Source organism: Dipodomys merriami, unplaced genomic scaffold (genome assembly GCF_024711535.1).
Source record: "Dipodomys merriami isolate MVZ:Mamm:240054 unplaced genomic scaffold, mDipMer1.0.p SCAF_15, whole genome shotgun sequence".
Lineage (NCBI taxonomy): Eukaryota > Metazoa > Chordata > Mammalia > Rodentia > Heteromyidae > Dipodomys > Dipodomys merriami.
Genome location: NW_027202826.1, coordinates 14,050,553 through 14,077,261, shown reverse-complemented (window position 1 = coordinate 14,077,261; position 26,709 = coordinate 14,050,553). Strand labels below are relative to the sequence as shown.

General features: G+C 39.5%; 1 protein-coding gene across 2 annotated transcripts in view; it reads right to left on the bottom strand.

Annotated features, from left to right (window-relative positions):
• Grid2 (glutamate ionotropic receptor delta type subunit 2) overlaps positions 1 to 25,728 on the bottom strand; it is a 1,042,163-nt gene extending 1,016,435 nt beyond the window's left edge. For both annotated transcript variants that reach the window (XM_070022289.1, XM_070022287.1), the window contains exon 1: positions 25,063 to 25,728. In XM_070022289.1, coding sequence (XP_069878390.1) covers positions 25,063 to 25,150 — 88 coding nt within the window. In that variant the 5' untranslated portion in view covers positions 25,151 to 25,728. The remainder of the gene's footprint in view (positions 1 to 25,062) is intronic.
• Between the last annotated feature and the right edge of the window lie 981 nt (positions 25,729 to 26,709).

The window sequence follows — 26,709 nt, the reverse complement described above, 5'->3', positions numbered from 1 at the left end:
TTCTTTGAATGATGGTTTGTAGCTGATACGGCTCAGTCTCCTGAGCTTCATACTAAACCTTCACAGTAAATTACTCTCTTGCTTCAAATATGTGGCTTGCTGTTCATCCTGAAGCTGAAATGTGTGCCTTTTGTTTTTAGATTACAATCCCTTCAAACAGGAAGACAAAATGCTACAAGGAATGTGACCCATTCTTGCACAGTAATCAACAGCTCCAAAGGTCATGAAGCAGAGATTTATTGATTGCCTATTTCATCAGTGGGGATGCTCAATGTGGAATAAATAAAAATAAAACCTAAATCAACCTTAAAGCAGGCAATTATTGGCTCACATAATGAATCTGGAGACAGGGCAGACTCTGGGCACAATCTGATCACAGTACTGTCAAGTGTTAGCTCTGTTTCTTTGTGATTCTCTTGGCTCAGCTGTGTGTGTGTGTGTGTGTGTGTGTGTGAGTGTGTGTGTGTTTGTGTGTGTGTGTGTGTGTGTGTGTGTGTGTGTGTGTGTGTGTGTCTTGGGTCCCAGTTCTAGACTCCATGCATGAGTCTTGAGACTCTTTAGTTAGGCCAGCACAGACCACCATAGGTCAACCTCTCACCAATTATCATCTTCAAGATTCAAAGGGATGCTTGTCTCAGGCTGTGTCTGACTTTACTCCTGGTACAGTCATATCCACAGACACCCACAGTGAAGTCAGGAGACAAGGGCAAGGTAAGTAGTTGGGGAAACACAACGTTAAGTGTTCCCACTCCACATTTAATCTCTAATGCAAATGACACCAGAAACTCAACGATATAAAAACTACCTCTGGGCTGGGATATAGCTCTGTGGCAAAGTGCTTGCCTAGCAAATGCAAAGTCCTGGGTTTGATCCCCAGTACCCAAAAGAAGAAAAGAAAAGAAATAAAAAGAAAAAAAGAAATACCAAAAAAACCCTACCTCTACAGCAAAACTTAGCTTCCCCCAACCACAGACTATAAACCAATCACTGGCACCAAATCAATTGGGCATGCACCTGTCCTCCACCTGGATCACATAAGAAAGTTCTTCCCTACAAATCTTATCGCTTGGATCTAAGAATCCTGGGATTACATACACATGCATCCTGATTGAAGTCTCTATAGACTAGAACATGGAGAGGCTCCAAAGAGCAGAGCTGTTAGGAGCAAGCATACCCTGTCATACAGTGCATGTGGCCAGGAACTGTTTCTAATGGCAAAATAGAGCCTCTAGCATGACTTCCTACAATACAATCGGACAGATTAAATTATCAACACTGTACTGCAATGTGATTCCTCATGTGTACTCTCTTGCAGTAATCATTTAGTTTCCACCACTGCTTGCCTCATTGTAGATACAGGAACATGGTTGCTCAGGTCATTGCTCAGGCTTCCTCTCTGCCTGTCCATCCGTGTCTAGGTGACTCTCCCACACCAACTATTTCCATAATCATTCTGGTTGCCTTCCCCTTCCTCCCTCTCTCCTCTCTTCTCTCTCTCCTCCTTTCCTGCCTGTAAGGATCTTTCTACATAGCCACCCCATGTTCGTCTCAACTCTATGACAGCATCTCTGAGTGGACCCCCCTGACCTGCTAATCTGAATTCACAACCTTTTTTTAGTTTCAACTCCCTTATTATGCTCTTTCCCTAGTTATTTCTCTTTATAGCCTTTCATAATTTCACCAGATCTTTATTGTGTATCTCCCACTGTAGAAATGAACTTCAAGAAGGCAAAAGTTTGGGTTGTTTTTTTCCCCTTTTTTATTTATCATTGTATAACCCTGACATGAACGAGGACTTGATCTATATAGGTGTATTCCACCAAAGTGTGACTCATGTTGGGCGATCTCGTATACATGATTGTACTTTCCAAATGTTCCTCTGAGCTTCCCAACAACTCTACTGAGAAGACAGTTTGAGATTTATGGAGAAATAAAATACACAGCGCAGTAGTAAACACGAACAAGAAGTTTCATCTTTCAGATGACCAATGGAGTGCTGAGTCAGCGAGTATATACAACACAGCAAGCAAACAGGGAAAAATTCAAACATGTTCAAATCACACCAGTGCAGTTCAGCCTGCCTAACGGGGCTTGGCAGAAAGGGTAAAACACAAACATCATCTTTGTTTTTCTTTTCCTTTCTCACAAACTCCAAAATTTATATGGAGAGGACTCAGAAAGAAGCCAGAAAGCACATATCTGTACTAGAGTATCAAAGGCATCCCATAAAAGCGGTTTTCTCCTCTACTCTTATACTTAGCTAGTTGTGATTATTACTGATGGAATGTTGGCTACTTAGGTTAAAAACTTGTGTGGTAAAAGCTGGATATGAAACACATAACTATTATTCAGTTGGACTAACATACAAAACAATACTCTCCTCGTGATTAAATGCATTGAGTGAACTTTTTAAAATAATATAAAGCAGTGACTTGTTCTAGCTTCCAGCCTTTTTCCTCTTTACTGTTTCAAACAGACATGAATAAATAATCTGCCAGAAGGACATAAAGAAGAAACATGAAATTGAAATATTAATATCAAGAAAACTCTAATAGATATGAACTAATTTCCAACTACAGCAGGAATAGAGTCCTGAAAGATCTATTTTACAGGCATCTTTGCTTTTTAAATTTCTTTTGAAATCCTAGCAAAACAATAACAAAACATTGTTCCCTATTATGTCAAAGGATTTATCCATTTTACTAAGATCTTAGTGACCATTAGTATAAAATTGCCTTTCAAAACAAAATTCAAGCTTACATAGGAAAGGAAAAATGCCAAGTAGAATGCTCCAGAAAATTTAGTATTCAATTCATTCTCCCAGAGAGATACCACTGTCTAGGATAGATTGTCTGAGGATCCAACAAAGGTTAGTATAGATATTATTGAAATATAACCTCAGAGTGGAGAAATAAATTATTGTCATTTTCCTAATCAACAAGAGAGGATTGTGGTATGATTTCTTCTGAATGGCGACTTTCAACCATTCTGGGCAAATCTTAAAAACAAGAAATGTTTCATTCACCAAATATCCCCACTGAGAGGATAAAGTCATGTGTCTGGCTGACATTAGCGCTAGTGACCTATCCATCGCTCTTCTGTACCTTTCCTGCACAGTGCCCTGCAGAGAGCATTTGACATGGAACAGGATGAAGTCCTGGTCCTGATCCAGCAGAGAGCTGGACCACACACAGCTGTAAAGCATCCTAAAGGTTACTCTCCCTCTTAAATTTGTGTATTATTTGCTTTTGTTATTATTTGACATTTCCCTCTGTCTCTTTTTTTTATAGAGTCCCTTCTCTCAGCTGGAGAATATATATCACCTTACGTATTGACATCTATGTACACTGAAAATATATTGATAGGAGCAACCTTTTCCTTTTCCTACTGCATCATGTCTCCAAATACAAGGAAGAGTTCTTACAAATAATGCGCTATATCCTTTCCCCCACTTAAATTATTTTATTTTTGCCACGATAATATAGTTCTTGCTTGTGTATGTTCTTCACTGTGAGAAAAGCATAAACCATGCTCATAAATAATGCTTAGATGTCTAAAAAATTAGAAGAAAACACAACTTCAGGAAGGAAGGAATTAGCATGTGTGGTCTACAAATTCCATGTTTTTTTTTTTTTTTTTTTTTTTTTTACATGAGTGGGGTAATGAGTACACTTCCTCTTGAACATTGTTACCCCCTCCATTGTTTTCTCCCTACCATCCCCTCCCTCCCTCCCTTCCCCAAGGTTCTTTTTTTTTTTTTTTTTTTTTTGATTGTGATTAAGTGATTACTTAATTTCTGGAAATTCACAGTATTGTGGAATAATGATGCTCATTTAAAGTCACACGTTCATTCTAACTTTCCTGGAGCAAATTGTCTATCACAGTCTGTAATATATGTAATATGTAAATTATGTATGTAATATGTAAAATATGTAATATTTTAATATGTCAAATGAAAGCAAGGTATAAAATCAATTTAGATGATTCAATTCTTACTTTAACAATAAGAGAAGAATATCATATTTTGTGTGTAGAATCATCCTAGAATAACATGAAGATCTTGTGAATGTCCTTAACATGCGGTATAATGAACATGATTAATTAAGCACTCCCACCTTTGTGTGGAAAAGATAAAACAAGGAATACATATGACACAAGTCTGGATCATTCCTATCCACTCTAAAATAAGAAGCCACAAGCTGGTGACTCACATCTGTAATCCTAGCTACTCAGGAGACTAAGGCCTAAGGATTATGGTTCAAAGCCAGCCTAGGCAGGAAAATCCATAGGACTCCTATTTCCAATTAATCCCCCAAATACTGTAAGTAGTGCTGTGGCTCAAAGTGGCAAAGTATGAGCCACTGAGCAAAAAGAACTCAGGGACAGTGCCCAGGCCCTTATTTCAAGCCCCATGACCACCCAACCAAACAAACAAACAAATAATAAGAACCCAAGTGCAGGTTTTATCAAGGAAGACAAAGATGGAATCAGAAAGCTTCATTTAGGACTATGGACGACAACATTGCTAAACAATGGTATATAATTCCCCAGGAATGATGGGAAATCAGGTTTCAGTGCTAGCTTCACAAACTTGTACAATGTACTCATCATTAAATGGAGATAACTTCATCGGTGAAATGTTGTGCTTATTTGCTGTGTCCTATTTGTTACTGACAGCATGTAATGCAAACAAGGCCACCGGTCACCATTTGTGATATCATCTTTAATATCGACTCACTAGAAGTGTTTCATTTATTTCACTTATGTTTTCAAGGTGATGGGAAATCAAATCCCAGCTCCATTATCATTATTGTTACTGTAGTGTACCAATGGGTCAGGCCCTGTATAGATTATCAAGGACTCCAGTGATTCTTTTCCTGCCCCCCCCCCCAGTGATTCCTGAAAGGGCTGAAACTCAGAAAGGGCCCTTAAAGAGATTAAGTCTTAGCCAAGTGAAGGTGGCTCATGCCTGTAATCCTAGCTACTCAGGAGGTTGAGATCTGAGGATCACGGTTCAAATCCAGCCCGGGAAGGAAAGGCTGCACTATTCTTATCTCCAATACCCTACCAGAAAACCGGAAGTGGTGCTGTGGCTCAAGTGGTAGAGTGCTCACCTTGAGCTGAAGAGCTGAGGGACAGTGCCCAGGCCCCGAGTTCAAGCCCCAGGACAGAGGGGGAGGGGGGGCGCGGAGAGACAGGGAAAGAGGGGGAGAGAGAGAGTGAGAGAGAGAGAGAATGAGTCTTCATTTGTCAAAGTGACATTGTTGGAGAGTAAGTGCATGAGATGCATGAAAACTTCTTTCATTGGGTTAACAATGGACAGTTAAGAAGGGCTAGGCATTGGTGCTTCATGCCTATAATCTTAGCTGCTGAGGGGGAGGAGATCAGAGGATCAATCTAGGCTTGAAGCCAGCCCAAACAGGAAAGCTGGTGAAACACTTAGCTCCAATTAACTACCAAAAAAAAAAAAAGCTCAGGCCCTGAGTTCCAGTCCCAGAACTGACACAAAAAAGAAGAAAACATACACACACACACACACACACACACACACACTCACACACACACACACACACACAAAACAACATCAACAACAACAAAATAACAGTTCACAAGAGAAGAAATTAACAACAAAGACCAGGTCTTCTGGGTACATTTTTATAACACTGTTAAACATGGACTTGTCTTCAGTGCACCAGCTTTATTAGGGTTCTCTAAAAGGAGCGTCACATCACTGATTTATCAGTTATGAATGCTTAAGGAAGTCATTTCATTGTCTTTAATGGATTGCTATGATTATAAAGTTATACATCATTCTCATAACAGACAGATTCAATCATTTCCAGTCCATCCTTTCATTATCTTCTATAGAATAATCATGTATGCTTTCATAGAGAGAGGAAGTATGACTTGGGGGAGATATCTCCCTTGGTTATATTTGTGTTAGGTTGTACAAGGTATATGGAGCAATTCACTGATTTCTTTGAACACTGTAAAAGAACTGTAGCTATAACCTATTTTCAATAGCAATTCTAAATATACAATACAATAAAAGTCCTGATTTGCCTTTGAATGCGCCAACAATTTAGTGACCTTTAATCCATATTTTTTTTAAATCTGTGGAGCTAGCACTGCTGATTAAAGGCACATTAATAGATTAATTCTGGAACACAAGTCTACTTTAAGTGAGAAACCTAACAATCTGTAAATCATTGCTAGTATGTAAAATCTCCAGGAGAATTAAATGTTTATCACATCACTATGAGTTTCCTCTCTGACCTTTTTCAAAAATGAAAACATACTTATCTATTGTAGAATTTTCTATAATAAACATAAGAGAGAGGAAAATGCATTTTAGTATAGCATATAAAAGCAGCTTTAAAAACCAGAAGTGGTAGCAATAATTTTGGCCAAATTAGAATTTTATTGTAGTGTGGAGATTAGAGGAAAATATGAAGGGATTGCTACTGTGTTAACTTTATTAAAAATAAAAAGGTAAAATAGTTTTGAAAAACTTTAAAGAAGTATGCCTTAAATTGTTTTAGGTTGCAAAGATTATTTGCTGATAATGGAAAAGACTTCTATTATATTAAAGTTTTGAAGCAAAACATGAGGTTGTGTAGAAAGGAAGCTATAAAATTGTTCTAGATGTGTTTGTCATGCTAAACAAACAGAAAATTTCTGTGAGCTTGAAAATGAGAATAGGAATAAAGCATATATTCAGAGTCAGTTTTCCTCTTCACTTGACATAATTACAAAAATCAATTAGCTATAGCCTCAAGATATTTGGCAAATGTGCACAAAACTGTCAGAAATAAAAAGCACAAGTATTCATATAAAGTCTGTTCTATTTATTAAGTTTTGGGGAAAGACAGAGAAAATGACAAGAAAAACTAATGCTGACTGAAAATCCAGTGCCAGTCATATTTTTCAGTGTTTTAATTTAATTTAATGTACTTTACATGGTCTCTTCTCAATAAATGGCTACATTCAACATTTACATATGAAAATACTAATATTTAGTAAGCTCTATTTATCCTGAGTCTTGAAATTTCAAAATTATGTTCAATTATTATTTCCACGAGTTCACCACCAAAACGCTAGGATTTATAATTCATAATGAGCTAATAATGGCATGTGTGCACAAGGACACATGGTTTATATGTATATATATTAACAGAAATTAAAAAAAATGAAAAATGAAAAGAGAAAAGCAAATTTATTTCTTTGTACAGTTTGATTATTTAGAACTCAGATTTCAATTCACATTATTAATATTAATAGTGCTTCTTACATAAATATTTGTAAACTATTAGAAATTATCTCCTATACTTTCAGAATAAATGTTTTTATAATGAACCACATAGTATATTTGACCATCACAAGCCTTCAACACATTAGCTCCAATAACAAATCTATACCCAAACTGACATAAATATTTACATTTAAACAAGTCATAATTTATAAGAATTTGTGAAATTAAAGTACAACTATAAATTTAATATTGCTTTAAGGTTTCCTATGGTGATGCAAAAGATGCATCTGTGATCGTGTGTGTGTGTGTGTGTGTGTGTGTGTGTGTGTGTGTGTGTAAAAGAATAACATTTAGAGTAGGCACATCCAAAAACAAAGAAGATATGGTTTAGACAAGAATACAACCATACAGTCTTCATAAATAGGGCATTATAAGACAAAGGTACCTTTAAAAATTGAAATCATTTTGGGCAACCAAGCTGTATCTTGTCACGTTTGTTTTTTGCATTTTCTCCTAAGGCTTGGTTTGAATTTATTTGTTTGTTTATTTATTTATTTGTCAAGATGATTTACAGAGGTCGAACATTGTTGACAGTTTTTTATAACATAATTAACTTTAGATAATATCATAAGCTTTTTTTAACCATCTAACTTGAGAGTTGAGAAAAGCAATTGGATAGAAAGAAGAGGCAAGAAAAATAGAGAGTGAAGGAAGAGGAGACTTGGGATCTATATAAGACAGAAGAGGCTTTGGTTCTAGGGTAGATTATCCTGAGTTGTGAATTCTGACAGATGCTCAGTGCTGGTAGCTGGGGCCTTTAATCCTAGCTAATCAGGAAGATAAGATCCTTGAGGTTTGAAGCAAATAGACTGCCTGAGAGACTATCTCCAACTAACCAGAAAATATATGAGAGTAGAGATGTGGTCAAATGGTTGAGCATTACTGGTAAGCAGGAAAAACCTGAGCAAGATTGTAAGACCCTCCATTCAAGTTGAAGAAAAGGCACAGAAAACAAATTATGATCTGAGCCTGGAAGACCATCACTAGTCCCAGAAGTTGTAGCAACAGTTCTCCAAAATTTTGGGCTGCTACCTCTGATGTCATATTTAGTAGATTTCAAAGGAAATGATTACTGTAATCTAAAGCAATATAGCAGAGTGCAACTAAAATGGATCCTATGTTAATGAAAACAATTACCCAATTCTACATAATTGGACTATTTCTATCTCTTGGCCAATCGCATACATTAATACTACTTCACTGATGTGAATGTAATTGCCTTGCTTAGCAAAAATTATACTTAATGGACTACTCAAATAGTTCCCAACCAACCAGAGAGCATTCAAGATATTTAAACTCTCAATTTGCTCATCAGCCATAGGAGGGCCCAAGACTCTAGAGAATCTCCAATGCTCATTCAATCTGTGGGAATCCACGATTGACTAATTCTGCAGGAAACGTGACCCAAGGAGGAAGGCTTAGCCAAGCCCAAGTCTCTCTTTGGATGAAGAAAGAGGAAAAACTGTCATCTTCGGAGTGCTTCTGAGAACTCCGGAATCCACTCCTGCCAAACCTGCAAAGCAAAATGACCGCCAAGAAATGATGCTCCCAGAATAAAGAAAAAAAAAGAGTACAGTTTATGGAAATGAAGCAAGCAAGAGATAAACAAGAGAGAAGGGGAAGAGGCCAATGTAGGTTAGCACCTAATCATCTCCTAGGGTGAACGCTGAGAAGTGAGAGGGAGCTAATCTAATAATCTAATGAATTTTCAATGAAATTTTTAAAAGTCAAGTTCATAGAGGTTGAATACATTAGATAACAGGAGCCGTGAAAAAATGATTTAAAATTGTAAAACAGTATTTTCTACCTATCCCTATGCAAAATGAATTTCATATGCACTTACAGAGTTTTTTAACTGTTCAACTCATCTTCGTATTTGGACTCATTGCTCCTTCATAATTGAATTACACTAGAACTAAAAATTGTCCCAACTTTTGATTGCTTTAACTACTTCTCTACAGATTCAGCATAAAACAATCTCAAATCTTTGTTAGGAACTACCTTCCATTTCTTTAGAACAGTTCATTCCTGATGAGAACATTTAATCATCAGTTCAAAAGATACAGTATCTGTGGTTAGACACCAATCAATGGATCTCCCAATATGCAATCAGTTCTGCTAGGATCCATAGTCCTATACTACACAGAGAATTGATAAGTAAAAGAAAGAGCAATTTACAGGCACTAATTTCTGGGATTTTTTAAAGCATTTAAATATATTTGTTTGAACTTATATGTTCCTCTTTTGCTGACTAGGAAGAAAAGACAAATAAAATATACTAATAATTAAAAATGAAACAATACCAAGCCTGAGCATTTTTGAGCATATGCCAACATGCAAGCTATTTGTTTGCCAGTGTGTAAGACTTTGAATTAGGGTGCTACCTTCTGTCAGTGGCCCTCAGGTGAGTTCTAGTTTGTCTCTTTCACACTAAGAGCAATCTCACTACTTTCCCCTTTGATTCTCAAAGGAGTCCTAGTTGGAATGATACATTAGGAGATTATCCTATTTCAAATCAAACCTAACTAAATGGTGTAGCTTATTATCAGAATCACTGCTAACAAGCTACTGCTTGAGGGATACACATAGAAACCATGATGTTTTAAAAGGAATTGGCACAATAATATCTTCACTTAAAATACATTCAAGTACTTGTTAACAAGGAATATCAACTTGAATGTGCATGTGGAAGAAAAGTCATAATTGTGCATCTGAATCAAAACTTTGGGGAAGTGGCGCTGTAGCTCAAGTGGTAGAGCGCTCGCCTTGAGCTGAAGAGCTGAGGGACAGCGCCCAGGCCCAGAGTTCAAGCCCCACGACCGACAAAAAAAAAAAAAAAAAAAAAAAAACTTTGGGATAGAAACAGTGACTCATATTTGATCACAGGAAACCCATGAACTTTCTAAAGGAAAACCCAATGCCCCTGTAAACACTTAAGTTGTAAATTCAATCTCCTGAGTTATGTTACTTACATAAAGCCCATATTACACAGTTTTATTCAGTTTATCCTTATAAACAATGAAGTAGAGAGGATATAGTACAGGTAAACTTGAGACATTAAAAAATTGCATTAGATATCCAAGGATTTCACAGCTAGAAAGTGGCAAAATGACCAAAGTAATTGATGATGCTTTTTGCTAAGCCTATGAATTAACTAAAAAACAACAACAAAAAAAAAACAGGCACCAAACCCCGACTGTGCATCTGTGCTCCATCAGAACAATCAGTTTTCCATCTGTGACTATCAATGGATCAAGGCCAAAATAAAAGAGATGGCAAAATTAAATTACAATAATTTCATACCAACACGATTTTCACGTTTCTAACCATTGAGTTCATATGGTTTAAAAAATAGGCTGAAGAGTTAGACATTTGAAAATAAAACATGTAAACAGCAGAACGCAGACTGACATCTCTATAACCCTTCTTAGTTTAACAGTTTTATACACAGGAACATACACCGCCACTGCTTTCTCCTCCTTCCAGCTCCAGAGATGTGCTTACGAATGTCAGTTAGGAGAAGATACAGATCTATAGTTCTGAAGGCAGAGTTTTCTGTGTGTTCTAAAATCAGAGTCTTGATGTCCCAGCAAGGACCCTATAGTAAATCCTAAGTATACTCTGGCCCATTTCAGGCTTCATCTCCTATCCCTGGAGCAAAACTTTCATTTCCTGTAATTAATTATGTGCAGAGTATATAACTAAAACATGCAAAGTCTCTGAAAATATGTTGTACTTAACCACTCACTGCTATTAATTTACATAAGGGGACTCTATTTCCAATAGGAAACAAGAAAAGCAATCACATACAAAAAATGAAAATAATTACATTTCTATTGTGCACTTAATAACCCAAGATTTTGTCCAAAAGCATTCTGTTTTAAGGCTGATTTTACTGCAAATAGCAATCAAATCAGCAGTGCCACTCTCTTAATATTAGTCCAAAGCCTTAATTTTTAAAAATCACACACATAAACAGGAAAAAGAATATACTCCAAGAAGTCAGCAATGCTATTCACAATTAATAACTCAAATATTCCCAAAGAAACTTAAAAAACACATAAAGCTCCAATATTGTAGAATTGGTGTTCTCTAAATATGCACAACTCAATACTATTAGAACTAACAGTGTTAGCTTTGGAACTAAGGAAAACCTTAGGAAAGAAGGACAAGAGAAAACATTTTCCTTGTTTAGGTCAAATTGTTCTTTATGTGAAATGACATTTCTTTCTCCAGTTGAGGCAGGAAAGCAATTATTGGGATATGACACTGGACAGTTGCACCAAAAGCATTTTGAGTTTTCAATTCTGAACTCCCATTTCTCTCCTCCCCAAATGGCTCTTCCTACTGGGTTTCAGAGCTAAGTGGACATCAGTGTCTCCAGGTCATATATACAAGCCTGTCCACTCTCTACATTGATGCTGACTTTCTCCTTTGTTCTCACTTCTACAGAGGGATACAGTCAATGAATACACCCTCTCCCACCAGCAAACTCTCCTGTCCATTCCCATTTGTGTCTTTGTGGAACATTTTCATCAACACACCTGAAGTACAGCATTTCCATACCAGGCTCCTTGATGAAGATCTTGTAACACAATCCTAACATTTCTTGGCCTACACGAAGAATCTCACTGTGTCTTCTAGAGATAATCTTAACTTCTAGCCTCTTATCAACTTGTGTCCCTCATTGTAACTTTACCTGTGGTCTACTTTGTTTTGTGTTTTTAACAAGTATTTTTTTCTATTTCTTTGTCTGGCTATTTTAGAACTTCATAGCTTTGACCAAGTAAACACATTTTTCTTTTTCTTTTTTTTTTTTTTTGGGTCCGGTTGTGGGGCCTGAACTCTGGGCCTGGGCGCTGTCCCTCAGCTCTTCAGCTCAAGGCTAGTGCTCTACCACTTGAGCCACAGTGCCACTTCCGGCTTTTTGCTTATGTGGCGCTGAGGAATCGAACCCAGGGCCTCATGCATGCAAGGCAAGCACTCTACCACTGGGCCACCTTCCCAGCCCCCCACATTTTTCTATAATTGATGTTCACCAAAAGACCGAAAATGGGTTATATTTTCCCCTGTGAAAGTCAGTTTATAAAACTGACTTTCAAAATGAAAGTAGCTTACTAGTTTATCATAGTTTTTGAAAGAGGATGCTTATTACTTAATATATAGTCCACAAAAATAGAAAAGAGGGCAAACCGATAGGGCAGCATTCCAACTTTTCATCTCTTGCATTTACAAAATACTTTAAAATGCATTTGGCATATTTATAGGCACAATGGCTTTTCACCCTCCAAACAGCCTACATAAGGTGAGAGATATTTTATTGTTCTCAATTAAAAATTGAAAAAGTAATAGTTTAAAATTAAATATGGGCTTATAATAATGTAGTATTTTAGGCCTAGCAATGGTCTTCCAGGGACTGTGCTCATCCTTAAAATTGAAAGAGCAGTAACTATTGTCTCTAACTTCCCAACATTATTATTCTCCCTCTTACATGCTATTTTTATTTGTGTGTGTATGTTTGTGTATGTATGTATGTATGTATGTATGTATGTATGTATGTATGTATGTATGTATGTATGTATGTATGTATGCTGCTCCTGAGGCTTGAATTTAGGGCCAGGCATTGTTCCTGAGCTCCTTTTGCTCAAGGCTAATGCTCTACCACTTTTTCTGAGTAGTTTTTTGGAGGTAAGAGTTTCGTAGCCTTTCTTGCCCAGGCTGGCTTCCAACCATGATCCTCAGATCACGGCCTCCTGAGTAGCTAGAATTACAAACATGAGCCACCAGCACTGGGCACTATTATTATTTCTGCCCTGCTATGTCTGGGCAGCATTAGAAATGAAAGAAGAGCCTCAAGAAAGAGCCAGCTGGAGATATGTGCCCTGCCAGTCAATCTGGCTTAATCTCTCACTGACACAAGATTGTAAAGACTCTCTTCTCTGTCTCTAAGTTTGTTTTGTTGAACCTTCCCTTCCTCTCATTTCTCCTGATTTATGTAGTTTCATATACATTTTTATATTGGCAAAGACAATCTAGGGCCAGATCATGAAGCTTTTTCCCACCTCACACTGTACTTTGTGGCATCTTCATTTGTATTTGGAGTAAAGAACAGTTAACATAAAATCTTAAAAATGCCCATGGCTCACACCTGTAATCCAAGCTACTAAGGATGCTAAGATCTGAAGATTACAGTTCAAAGCAAGTCTATGCAGGGAAGCCTATGAGATTCTTATCTACAAGAAACTACTCAGAAAAAGCTAGAAGTGGTACTGTGGCTCAAGTGGTAGAGCACTATCCTTGAGCATAAAGAGGCTCAGGGACAGTGCCTAGGCCCTAAGTTCAAGCCCCAGGACAGGCAAAAAAAAATCAGTTAGGTAGATTATGCTCATTATCAGTTCCCATATTCCCACATACTCAGAATATGACTAATGAAATTCAATTGTTTAAGAAAAAGGTGAATTTACTAAGTATATGTATTTCTAATAATAATTAATAAAATTATGCATATTCTCATCCAATGCTGAGCCAGAAGCATTCTTATTTGTATAACATCCATAAAATGTAGCCAGATATCCAAGCATGCCCATGTCATCCTAGCTACTCAGGAGGCTGAGGCCGGAGGATTTTGAGTTTGGAGACAGTCATATGCTTTAAAAAAAAATCAAATTCAAATTATTCAGAATACAGCTTCAGCATAAGGATAACTAGAAACAGACAATACATACATCTGTGTTTGTTATACATTTAGCAGTACGAATGTCATTCTTGGAACCATTAATTCATGGTTGCCTAAAGACTGTAACGAGAGTGTGGAAGAATCTGTACTTTTCCTTTAAAACTTCACCATAGCTGGGGCACAGAGAACTAAGCGAAGCACCGCGACAATGGCTGACAGCATCATTAACCCTGAAGAACATCCTTTTTCCCCAAATCATATCCTTCACTCTGCTCCCAGTCTTTGTCATTCAGTAAGTTCCTCTTTGGTGGCCTGGACACTTCAGTCATGGGCTCAGCAGCCAAGAGAAAATTCCATCTTCAGAATCTGGGCAATATTTTGAGAAAATAAAACTGTTTCTTCTCAGCAAGCCTGTGCATACGAGCATTCAGGGGCTGATTTTCCGGTTTATGGATTATCTAAAACCCTTTTCTCCTTTTCCCTTGCTTTTGGCCATTTCACTGCTCATTAGCATTTGCCACTGAAGGGTGGACAGGAAACATAAAAAAGAAAGAATCAAAGTGTGTTTGTTATTTATTAACTGTTGATCCTCCACAGGGAAACTCCTATGGATACAAGCAGAAAGAGTGCCCAGATAGTTTCTCAATGATCAATTCTTGTCCATTTTCAATGGTACCTGCATAACTAAAGCTCAGGATAAATTTGCTTTCCTACTATACTATTCAATTCATGAAAAAAAATTACTGTGGCATAATCCCCTCCAGACTGTAGAATACAGAGGAAGTACAGATTATTAATATAAAATATCTGTGCACGCTATAACTTCAAAACGGAGAGGAAAAAAGGAGATGATACTTTTTTTTTCTGTACAAAAGAAACTATGCTGAATGTAAAAGCTAATCTATAGGCATTATATTTAGGAAAGATCTCATTCATTTTATTAGGTTGCAGAATTCCTTGATGTTGAAGACTCATCCTCTGTTAATAAATCGTAGCAAAATGCATGATATCAAAGATGGTGAATAAAAAGGAAATAAGCCAATGTAGGCCTTTGCCCTAAGCTCTGACTCTGGAATGACTGTACTTATAGTACACTTAGTTACCCTAAGGTGAATGATTAGCCATCCAAAAGCTCAGCAAAGAAACTTCAATATAAATGGTAATCATCTGTAAGATACAACCTCCACATCTGCAATTTGTGTGGGGTTTTTCTTAAACATGTTTTCTTATATATCTGAGGGTACCGTAAAGACAACATCAGTTAAATGATCATCATCACCACATCTTGGTCACTTTATTAGAAATCCTGAATTGCTCTATCTCCAGTTTCATAAAATCAATAAAAATATCAAAAGGAGATTCTCATGAACTTTCCTGCCAAGGCTGTCTTTGAACTTCAATCCTCAGAACTCAGCCTCCTGAGTAGATAGAATTATAGGCATGAGCTACTGGCACCCAGATCTTTCAGCATTTTTTAAATTAGCTTATAGTAGTTATTAAAAGTTCTTAAAGAATAAGGAAACATATCTGATTTGAATCCATAGATTAGAAACTATAGATCTAAATATTTAGACTTTGTAGGTCTAAATAATCATAACCCTGTTTACAGGTGACTCTAAAAAAATATATGTACCACAAATGCACTATAAGGGTGTAGGTCATGATTTCTCAGCTTGAAAATAATGAATATTACATCAAATATCCCCACATCACCATGACTATACTAAGAAGGATCAGAAGAGCAATTTCAGTCAAGTCTATGCATGAAGCATTACCCACAGAAATGTAAGATGATACATGGAAAAACAATCTTGGTAAGAAGCAACAAAGCTGATTCTCATAGAGACCATGCCTACTTGGTCTGGTGGAGAGCTGTTAGTACAGGGTACACCTGAAGAGAAAATTCAGAGGTCTCTTGTTATTATTACCATTGACAGAAACATCTAAGAGGAGCAGGGCTTTGACTAGCAGGACAATCACTGCAGAGCACCAACACAATTTTGCATGCTGTCAGATTGTTGAGATTCTCAGAAGCATCAGCCATCTAGATTTTAATTCACCTTCACCTACACAAAAAAGAACAAGACAGGTTCTCCTGTCATATTTCAGCTTCTCAAGTCTTCTCTGGTTCTGGGTTTTCAATGTAGAGTCTGTCTAATATGAGCTGTCAATGGGCACCTTTTATTTTTATCATGATTAAGAACATTAATCACTTCAGCCATTTTGAGTGTTCATTCAAATTAACGATGGAGAGGAAATCTGCTTGGCAATTCTTCAAAATGACCAAATCTCTCCCCTGTAAGAAGACATGGACCAGTAAGTTCCAAAAATGTCTTCCGGTGTCCTATTTTAATTATTTCCCTCAGCATAAGCCATTTCACAATTGTTTACTGTTTGCGAGGTATCCATGATCCAAAGCCACAAGCTCTGGTCCTCTTACTGCTCATGTAGTTCATGTTTTCACATCAATTAATAGATGACACAAAGCAGAAACAACCATGCAACATTCACATTACAGTATGTTGTTTCCAGAATGCAGTATTTATTTATTTATTTATTTATTTATTTATTTATTGGTGGCAAGGCCTTAAACTCAGGATCTGGGCACTGTTCTTGCACTTTTTACCTTTTTATCTCTTTCTTTCTTTGCTTTTGTTTTCCCCTCATAGCAAGTGTGTTAATATTTGAGCTACAGCTCTACTTACACCTTTTTGGTGATTAACTAGAGATCTTAAACTCAGGACTTGGGAGTTATCCCTTCCTGAGGTATTTTTATTTGTTGTTTTGCTTTTTTTCCCCCTCACAACTGCACTTTACCACATAAGCCACAGCTCTACTTCTCACTTTTTTTTTTTTTTTTTGGTGATTAACTGACAATAAGCATCTCACAGATCTTTTGAAACCACAATACTCAGGTTTTAGCCTCCTGAGTAGCTAGGATTGCAGGGGTGAGCTGCCACACGGGGTACATAATTTTTATTCCTATGTAAAACTTGCCAACATCTCCACATTCCCACTTTTAGTTAGTCATAACACATTTCTACCTATTGCTCTGACAAAATGCTGTGGCAGCCTCTTTTCTTCCCCTACACTTCTCCCACATGACCAGTCCATTGAAAAAATTCTGTTTCTGCTAGCTTCAAATTATATATACAGTCTGACAATCACTCTTCTACATCAGTTCACAATTCAATTCCCGACTGTCAAACTCTATTTCCACTCCATCTAGTCTACCAAGGAAGAGGGTGATCTTTCTACAACACATGCTACTTCATATCATGCACTTGACCTCAACTCATATATACTCAAAGGGTCTAAAATATCTCACATGATCTGTACATCTCTACAGGATCTTCCTTACTTGCTTGTCAGACTTTATTTTCCCCTTTCGCTTGCTCTTTAAACTACACTCCATTTGACTTTCATGAGGTCCCTTGAACAAATTAAGCAGATTCTTTGTGTCTTCTCACATGGCCACTATGCTTGTAAAGCTCTCTGCCTAAAATTCTTCATTAGTCATCTTCATACCTCCTGCTCTACCTTTAAATCTCTTTAAATCTCTCTCCCCATGACTGCTCCCAGAGAGGTTTACTCTATCCCAAACAGCATATTTCATCACACACCAATCCCTTGTTTTGCTTCATAGCATTTATCACAATGCAATTTTATTTATGTATTCTCTCATCTGGTAGTGTCTCACTTGAGAATATAAAATTCTTAAATACAAAGACATAGCTTACTTGTTCAACATTTTAGTTCTTGGATCCACAGGCAGGACTACACACAGAGTAAGTGTAGAACAAATGTTTGCTGGATAAAAGCTACACTTTGCATTGGTAGTGATGTGTACACTACCTTCTAGTTACAGAAATTCATGGACAATGATAAATGATTCAGAAACTGCAGCAAAATGTCTAAAGGTTGCTTAAGAAAAATAAGACACATAGAACATTACAGTAAGCTTATTTTAGACATAATACTTTGCATTATTTTGTAATGAGGAGAAACGTGCACAAATTGTTTTTATACTAAGATTGATTACTTGGGTTCTTCTGATCAAAAATATGTGTTATGAAGAGAAGCAACTACAGAGTGATGAAGAATGTGTGACAGAGAGAGGGAAGCCTTTGAGTGTTCACTATCAGCTTCTACCCAGCCATGCAGGGACCGGTGAATTTGAAATTCAGTTACAGAATAAGAAGAAGGAACTGGGAAAGGAGATTCAGTCAAACCCTATCGCTACACTTATTAGCCATAGTTAGAGAGCAGTCAGCAGTGAAAATATGATGATACTTTTCACATTGATGGCAACTTGGTAATCCATAGAGTAAAAACAGAAAAACCTAGAGCAGGGATCCAAAACAATAAACTTTCAAAGGGGTTTATCTTTATCCTCTCTATATTTTGGGAGACACATCAAGTTTGTGTTAATTAGATAGGCTTCTAGTTGGTAAGTTCTACAGGCTATAGTGAGGGGGCTGATTTGAACATTAAGTCTATTTGCACTTCCTAGTACTCAGAATGAACTGTAGCTACTGGTTTAATATAGAAGTTATACTGTCTGCACCACTTTGGAATTGTTAAACAAACAAAAACCAAAATGTAAAAGAAAACAAAAGACAAATAAATCCAACTCTCTTAAAGATTAATTGGATCCTAAACTGAAAGATAAGAGTTTTCTATTTCTATTTCATATTATATTTTCCTTATTTAATTCATTCTAAAACTATTAAGTATAGTTATATGATTCAAATATCTGTCTCTCTTTCTCAATTCCTTTTCTATACTCCTCAGTTGATTAAAAAAAAAAAAGTGCCATTCTTGGGGTTTGAACTCAGGGCCTGGGTACTCTCCCTGAGTTCCTTATGCTAAAGACTAGTATCTACCATTTGAGCCAAAAATCTACTTCCAGCTTATGCTAAATAGTTTATTGGAGTACTTGCCTGGGCTGGCTTCAAACTACAATCCTCAGATCTGAGTAGATATATGATGTGAACCACCAGTACCAAGCAACTTTTAAAAAATTGTTCACATAATTTTTTAGCTTAAATGACTAGAAGCCTAAATCTTGGATTTAGATTTATAAAAATGAGGTTAAAGAGATGCCACATTTTTGCAATGTTGTTCTAGACTTGAACCCAGAATATGTTTTCTAGTTACTTTCTTCTTCTTTTCACATTCATCTGAAACTGGTGTTGATAACTAAAGTCTAAAGCTCATCAATGTAAATAACCAAAGTGTGCAGATATCATTAATGATCTCAGAATTAGCACAGTAATTTTCTTTATCCTTTAGACATATATCTGATCACTTTTACTTATTTTCATGTGTCATTCTATCTAATAATTAAGTAACTCATTAACGTTGGACAACTTTGAACCTGTTTGATCCCTAGCAATGAATTTTGTAACTTTATTATTCCCAATGCCCTAATTGAATGGTCAGTTAAGAAGTTAAACTTCATCCTCCATTGTTCATTGAATGGAATATGCTAGGAAACAGATGGGATTTCTCTAAAAGGAATCGTAAAGCAACAGAGACCAGAGAAGTTACTGAAAACAGTTACTGGTTTTACAAAGCCAATCTCTGGAAGTGTTATTGTCTTGATGATCTTGGTGGTTTGGGATTTTTTTTAGATGACTGATGTAATACCTAAAACTAAACAGTTATCTGGACCAATACTATATGAACTCATATACATTCATCTTCTAAAGTCAACAGGGGACATACTTGTATTAGAATTGTAGTAGTATTTGCATTTTATCTGTCATTCTACTTTACTCATATTCATAACAGTTTACGAATGTTCCAAGTTACACCCAAGAATCACTTTGGGAATCCAGGTGTCACACAGACAAGTGGAGCACTCCTGTTGCCACACGGTTAACTCACCAAGTACTATATTCATTCATGGCTTTTTGTATCCAATGGAGTAAGTATGTTTACCTCCTTTCTGGTTTTTGTTTTTATTTTTTTCCACTGACAAACACTAATAATACCTTAAGTACAAATATCTCTCTTTCCATCTGTAGAAAACATCAACTCATTAGGTCTAGCAATGTCATCTACTTGGGAGGCATCAGTGTTAACGGATTCTAGAATAAAATTCATGTAAGAAACAGAGATGATATTTACTTTCCTGATTTGAAAAATAAAGGAAAAAACTCCTATATCATAGTATGACAATTCTCATGAAATAATATTTTTCTGGGAACTTATGAAAATAATTTGATGTGGCCTTTTAAGTAGGACTACAAAGGAACTGCTCAGAATGCAGTGACATCTAATGGCAAAATTATTTCCATAGGCCATAAATGTGCTTTGTAATAAACATTACACAGATAGCAATACTGTCTCAGCATTGGTATTGAGTAATAGGCTATCTCTAATCATAAATATGATGACAATCTACTGACAGTTAATCATTTCATTTTTATTCCTATTTGAATCAAAGGGTATAGGATATATTCAGTATATGTATACTTCAAACATGTCATGTCATAATATGTTCAATGAATAACATTGTCTAATTGAATACTCCCTTGAGCTGTGCTTCAAATAGATGCATTAATGATTCAGAGTGATACAGAAATATGTCTTAATATTGTTTACAAGTTTATACTACTTATCCAGAACTTAGGGAGCAAACAGCACTTGTGAGTAAGAAAAGGCTAAAATCTTACTGAGATATTTAGTGAGACAAATCCCTCATGATCTGGAGGAGAAGGGCTAGGGGGTTATCAATGTTGATATTGACTAATCAAAGTAAATTAGGTCAAGTGTTATGTTAGTAGACCACGGGGGATACATTCTGATAACCTTTTTGTTCTATAGGATCCTAATTTGATTTTAAAAAAAACAACAGGCCTCAGATCACAGGGAAGGAAAACTGATACTTGTAATTTACTATCTACTCTTATTTCTTCATGTGATTTACTATCTACTCTTATTTCTTCATGTGGTGAACATTCTACTCACCCAATTTGTATACTTTAGTTGGAACATTCTCCTGATGAAAACATTGTGTGAATTGTCTTAGTTTCATCCTATAGTCTGTGAACAGTCCTAGAAGCCTCGTCATGTCAGAGCTGACAATAACGATCGGGAAAGATAAAATAGCATCATCTGCTGATGAGAAAGCATGAGGAAGTGCTTCTTTTCTGCTCCCTGTTGACATAAGGTATTTTACTATGACTGATAACAGTCAGAGTATGCCAGTGATTTGTGCAATATATGAATGAGTACAGTGCTTCAATGTTCCCTGGTAGGGATATAGAATTGAGAATCGCTCATTTACAATCAGTTCTGTGAGCACAGGATCCAGATAAAGAAATGAGCATATATTAAACTGTTAAAAACAGGAGATTCTCCATATTAGATAGGAAGCAAAACACAAACTGTGCAGTTGACTGGAAATGCCACCTAATCTCTGCTTAATTAAAGCAGTGCTCTAAACTCCTGTTGTGTTTAGGGAGTAGTGTAGGACGACTGATGTATGAAGAAAATAGCAGTCAGCGTAGCTAATCTCCAAGACTTGGGAGCTTTCTAGCTACATAAATCAGAGCGACTTCTGAATAGCCTCATAAAACACCGTATCATTGCCATTCCACTCACGACTTTTGGGTGCTTCCTACAGCATGCAGATCATTAGGAAACTTCTAAGCAATCAAGTAATGTGGGCCTGATGAAATTGCTCAATCAATGCACAGGCTCAAAGTAGAAGCATAATTCAAAATTGCAGAGTTTTTATATGGCTAAAGACCTTTCTTTCATCAAAGCAGAGAAGAGCACAATGAAAGCCATTCATTTCCAAACATTCTAGGTAGGTGTCTGTGTGCATGCCTGTGCATTAGGGAAATAAATATATGGGACTATTAAGTGGCTCTAACATAAGACTTCTCAGAGACCCAGCATTAGGGATGTTTGAGTGAAATAACTGCATTCTCGTTTCAATGACCATGGCTTCTCTTTATAATAAATGCATATGTTTAACATTTAGAGTTTTAAAATATGTTGCTGACTTTATTGAACTACCTGCAGGAAGTTCAAAACAAAGAGAATTCAAGAAGGAAGGGGAGAATTTTCATATAGCCAATCTGGTTCAACACCAAAAAGACTGGATATTTAAAGAACCTATTACAGCAGTATCCTTTTATCTTTCCTGTCTGCCTGAAGTAGCTGGAATAGTCTAGCAACTATCTGCCGATCACTTCACAGGAGCCTGGGAAAACCTTCCATGTCTACATATCTTCTTCTATCTCCAGAGTTGAAATAGTCCCTTTCCCTAGTGTCTATCCCTTTTATCTCTTTAGACCTGAACTAATACATTTCCTCATAATCCTATTTCTCACATTATTTAAATGAAAGCCAGCACTTCTGAAGGAATATTTCTTCTCCACCCCTCTTCAACCAGTAAGTAAATTGATCGTGTGTATGTCAACCAGTACTTTACAATTTTAGTAGGGGCATTCATTTTTTAATTTATTATCCTTTTGCTCAGAGTAGGGGCTGGTGGAGGGAAGGCGTTACATTGAATCTCTTAAGTCAATACAAATGAGCCATTTTCAATATACTACAAAACATTGGCAGGTTTTGGAACAATTTGTTAGCCTTGCTGTAATATTAGATAGTCTATAAAAGAAGCTAATTCTCTTCTCTCATGTGTTAATTGCAACCCGAGCCAGATTAATTGTCTGAGAAGGAACTGTTTCTTTTAGTAGGATATGCACAGTTAATGCATACTGCTGGAGTTTTAAAGGAAACTAATCTGTACATAGCTCCATCTTTGAAATCTGGTTATAAATAAGACATCTCACATTGGTAGACAACAATAGGCAACAGCAGGGGGAAAAAATACAACAGTCGTGCTCTATTTGGAAACAAATGCCCAGTCTGCATTGCAAAATAGTACGCATCTAGTAAGGGGTGGCAGGAGCCTTAGGTGTTTGTAAATAGTGTATTTATCATGGAAACCACAGAAGAAGCAGTGGAAATATGCATTTCTTTACACGGCTTTCCTCCTGAGAGATGAGAAGCCGAAGTCAGCAGCCCCTAATCACAAAATGAGCACAAAGGTAGATGATTATACACCTGCATTTCTCACCCCAGTCACTTATAACCAGATATAAATGCATGCCATTTCTGTGGGAGGAACACACAGTTCATTTCCCAGCTCTTATCAGAACATGACTGCACCCCCTCAATGAGATCATAATTCTTCTCAGAAAAGTTCTGAATCCACAGGCACGCTGAGCCCTCAGGCAAACCGAGACTCAGCAGGCAAGCTATCTAACGCTTAATTTCCTTAATGCACTAGTGCAAGGCTTTCTGAATCTTGACCTCATTACTTCTTGCACAGAGACATACATGGCTCCATTGATAGCGAACGGCAGACATGTTTACAAAAATAACTGGGGGGACCAAGAGAGAGAGAGCCCCCTGGGGCTGAAGGTCTGTCCATGGTGGGTAGGCACACCGCACAGGGACATCTGCCTTAGGAGACACAATCGCCACCTGCAGCAGGTTCCCCTTCCAGGTGTGAGTGTGTGTGTGTGTGTGTGTGTGTGTTGCGCGGTGGACAGGCAAGGGAACAGAAAGGCGAGTGTAACCCATCTGTTACCTCGATTTGCAGAACCCCAGGCCATATAGACAAGATAAAAGTCCTGTGCACACCCCTCTTCGAAAAATATCGTCCGCACCCCTTTCCCCCCCTCTCCTAACCGCCCCCCGAAAGGCGCCTCTTTGCAACCATGCCAGGGAACCAAGCGCTCCAGGGAGAGGTGAAATATTCCGAATAGGAAATCGTCGCATTAAGGCAGAAGAGGCTGCGAGAGCCCCGGGTCTCTGCTCAGCTCTCCGGGATTAGCAAGTGAGAAGAGTTGGAGCCTGGAAGCTCCAGCGTGGTGCACGGCAATGACGCGCAGCCCCCGCCCGACTCCGTGCGCCCGCCCGCGCGCGCGCGCGCGCGCCCTACCCCGCGCCCACCGCCTCGAGTCCCGAGCCGGTCGGGTAGGTGGGGTCAGCAGCAGGGTCTCCAAAAAGGTCACAGCCTTAGTCCTTCCCCGAGGGTGGGCGGTCGGGCGGGGCGGGAGATAGACCCACCAAGCCTGGCCACAGCCTAGAACGCCCGGACTCCCTGGCCTGGCGCTCCAAGTGTGGAGTTGGCTGCGCGGGGTGGCGAGGCGAGGAGATCGGGGTGTCAGCGAGTCTCCCCCACCCCAGGAGAGGCCCGCGCGTTTCCCAGACGCCCCCTCCCCATCTCCCTTCCCCCCCCCACAGCCCCAGGCCGGGGTCCCTGCGGGCTGGCTCCGAATCCTCCCATCCACGGCCGCCACCGCCACCGTCTAGGCGACGCCGCGCGCCAGGACCCCGCAGAGGCGAGAGCCCGGGGAGGTTGGGGGGCGCCTCGGAGCCCGTCACCCGCGCTCCACGCTGCGGCGGGCTCGGCCAGCTCACGTTGCAAAACCACCTGTTCGATCCGAAAAAGAGAGCTCATCCCTCCCCACCCCCCTCCCGCAAATAAAGCCCCCTCCAACCCCAGCGCACTCTTTCGCCTCGCAAGTGACATTTCCCGTGACATCTCCCCCCACTAAAGATAATTTTTAATGGAGCTAATATATATATATATATATATTATATCCAGATTTGGGAAGGGATGAAGGAATGAATGGAAGGTAAGATCAAGGAAACTTCCTTTCGACACCTGGAATCAATCCACCGCACTCTGAGGTCAAATCGAGACCCTGGGTAAAGCAGGCGAGCCCCTCTCCCCCTCCTCCTTCACTCCCCCCCCCAAAAAAAAAACCAATAAAATCCACGCTTCACCAGCAAAAAGCGACACAAGAGAAGAAGGTTCCAGCCTCCGCCTCCTTCCAGAAAACCGAGCAAGTGCGAGGGCCGGGCCGGGGAAGGGGCCTGGGGGGGCGGGGGGCGCAGGCCAAGCTGCAGCAGCAGGCCGCCCGGAGGGCAGAGCGGCAGAAGGGAAGGGGAACCGATCGCAGGACGGAAACGATCCGCTAGGATAATAAATAATACAGAAAGTATCGACGAGCAGCCACCACAAACCCCTTCTTACCGATGTGGATGATCGAATCCGCAGTCGCGGAGTCCCAGGTTCGAGTCCACCAGACGGACAAAACCAAGAACCAAGGGAAAACTTCCATCTCCTAGGTGGAATCTCTCTCTGTCTCTCTTGACGATGGATGTGTGTGTGTGTGTGCGTGTGTGTGTGTGTGTGTTGTGTTGTTTTCCTCTCCTTCCAATATATCTTTGAAAGACAGTCCAAAGAGTTTTGAGGTCACGATGGAGTTGAGCGCAGCTTTTCTTGATGATGATGATGAGGAGGAGGAGGAGGAGGAGGAGGAAATTTATTTATTTATTTTTCTTTCTAAATATTCCGATCTCCAAAGAGAAGCCCTTTTTTTTTCTTCTTCTTCTTCTTCTTCTTTTTCTTCTTCTGGTTCGTCTTCTGGTCGTGGTCTCGGAATGCAGACACCAGGAAAGACAGAAAGAGCCCAGGCTGAGGAAAACAAAAAAATCTTCCTTCCCCAAGCCGTGTCACTTGGAGGGGAATGTTGGCACCGCCAGAGTTGTTGGCAGTTTGGGTTTAAAAAAAAAAAAAACAAAATAAAATGAAAAATCAGATTGTATCCAGCCTCCACTGCTCCGGGGCAGGCAGGGGTGGGCGGCGGGGAGGCCCGGAGCTCAGACTGAGCCCATCGCCACGCGGGGGGCCGCAGGTCTCCGGTCCCGGCTGCGCCGCAACTTCCAACACCCCCCCACCCCCTTCACGCCGGATGTGCCCCCTCCCCGCCCCGCCCCTCCCCCAGCCGGAGCCCCCACCCCCACCCCGCCCCTACAGCCCCGCAGAGAGAGAGAGACAGAGAGAGAGAGACAGAGAGAGAGAGAGAGAGAGGGAAGCAGGGAGGGAGGAAGAGATCAGGCTTCCTTGGCCAAAAATCTAAGTGCAAAAATACATATATATAAATAAATAAAGGAGGATTAGGAGATTCCAAGCGGCAGATTCCAGCAGGGAGCGGGGGAAGGGAAGGGGGGGAAAGAGGAGGGGGGAAGTCCTCTCCAAGAAGAGGTGATGGGGGGGGGGAGAGAAAGTGAACTTCAAGGTAATGCAGATCGTGCTGCGGAGAAAGCCCGGTGTGTGCGCGCGGCGGGGCGCGGAGCCGGTTCTCCGGGGCGCGGGCGGGCGGGCGCGCGGGCGGGCGCGGTGGCGGGGGAGTTGCGCCCGAGCGCCAGCCGCCGGCGGCGGGGGCCAGGCCGGCCCCGGGCTGCAGGATGCTCGGGAAGCCGATCGCCAGCGGGCGGGATGCGGGAAGCACGGGGCGCGCCTGCCGGCGCCGGTCCCGCCAGCCCCAGGTTGCCTAGAAATGGATCACCTAGGAGAAAGAGCGAGCCCGCTAGAGAGCGGGGCTGTCAGGCGAGGAGAGAGAGAGAGAGAAGGGGGGAGTGGAGGGGGGAGAGAGGGGGAGAGAGAGAGAGAGAGGGAGAGGGAGAGAGAGAGAGAGAGAGAGAGAGAGAGAGAGAGAGAGAGAGAGAGAGAGAGAGAGAGAGAGAGAGAGAGAGAGAGAGAGAGAGAGAGAGAGAGAGAGAGAGAGGAGAGCTTCTCTCTAATAACCACCTCCTCCCCCTATCTGCAATACAAGGGAGAAACAAAATAGTGCTCTCATTTCCCTTGGAATCTTTAGCCCGGACTGAGAAAAAGGCA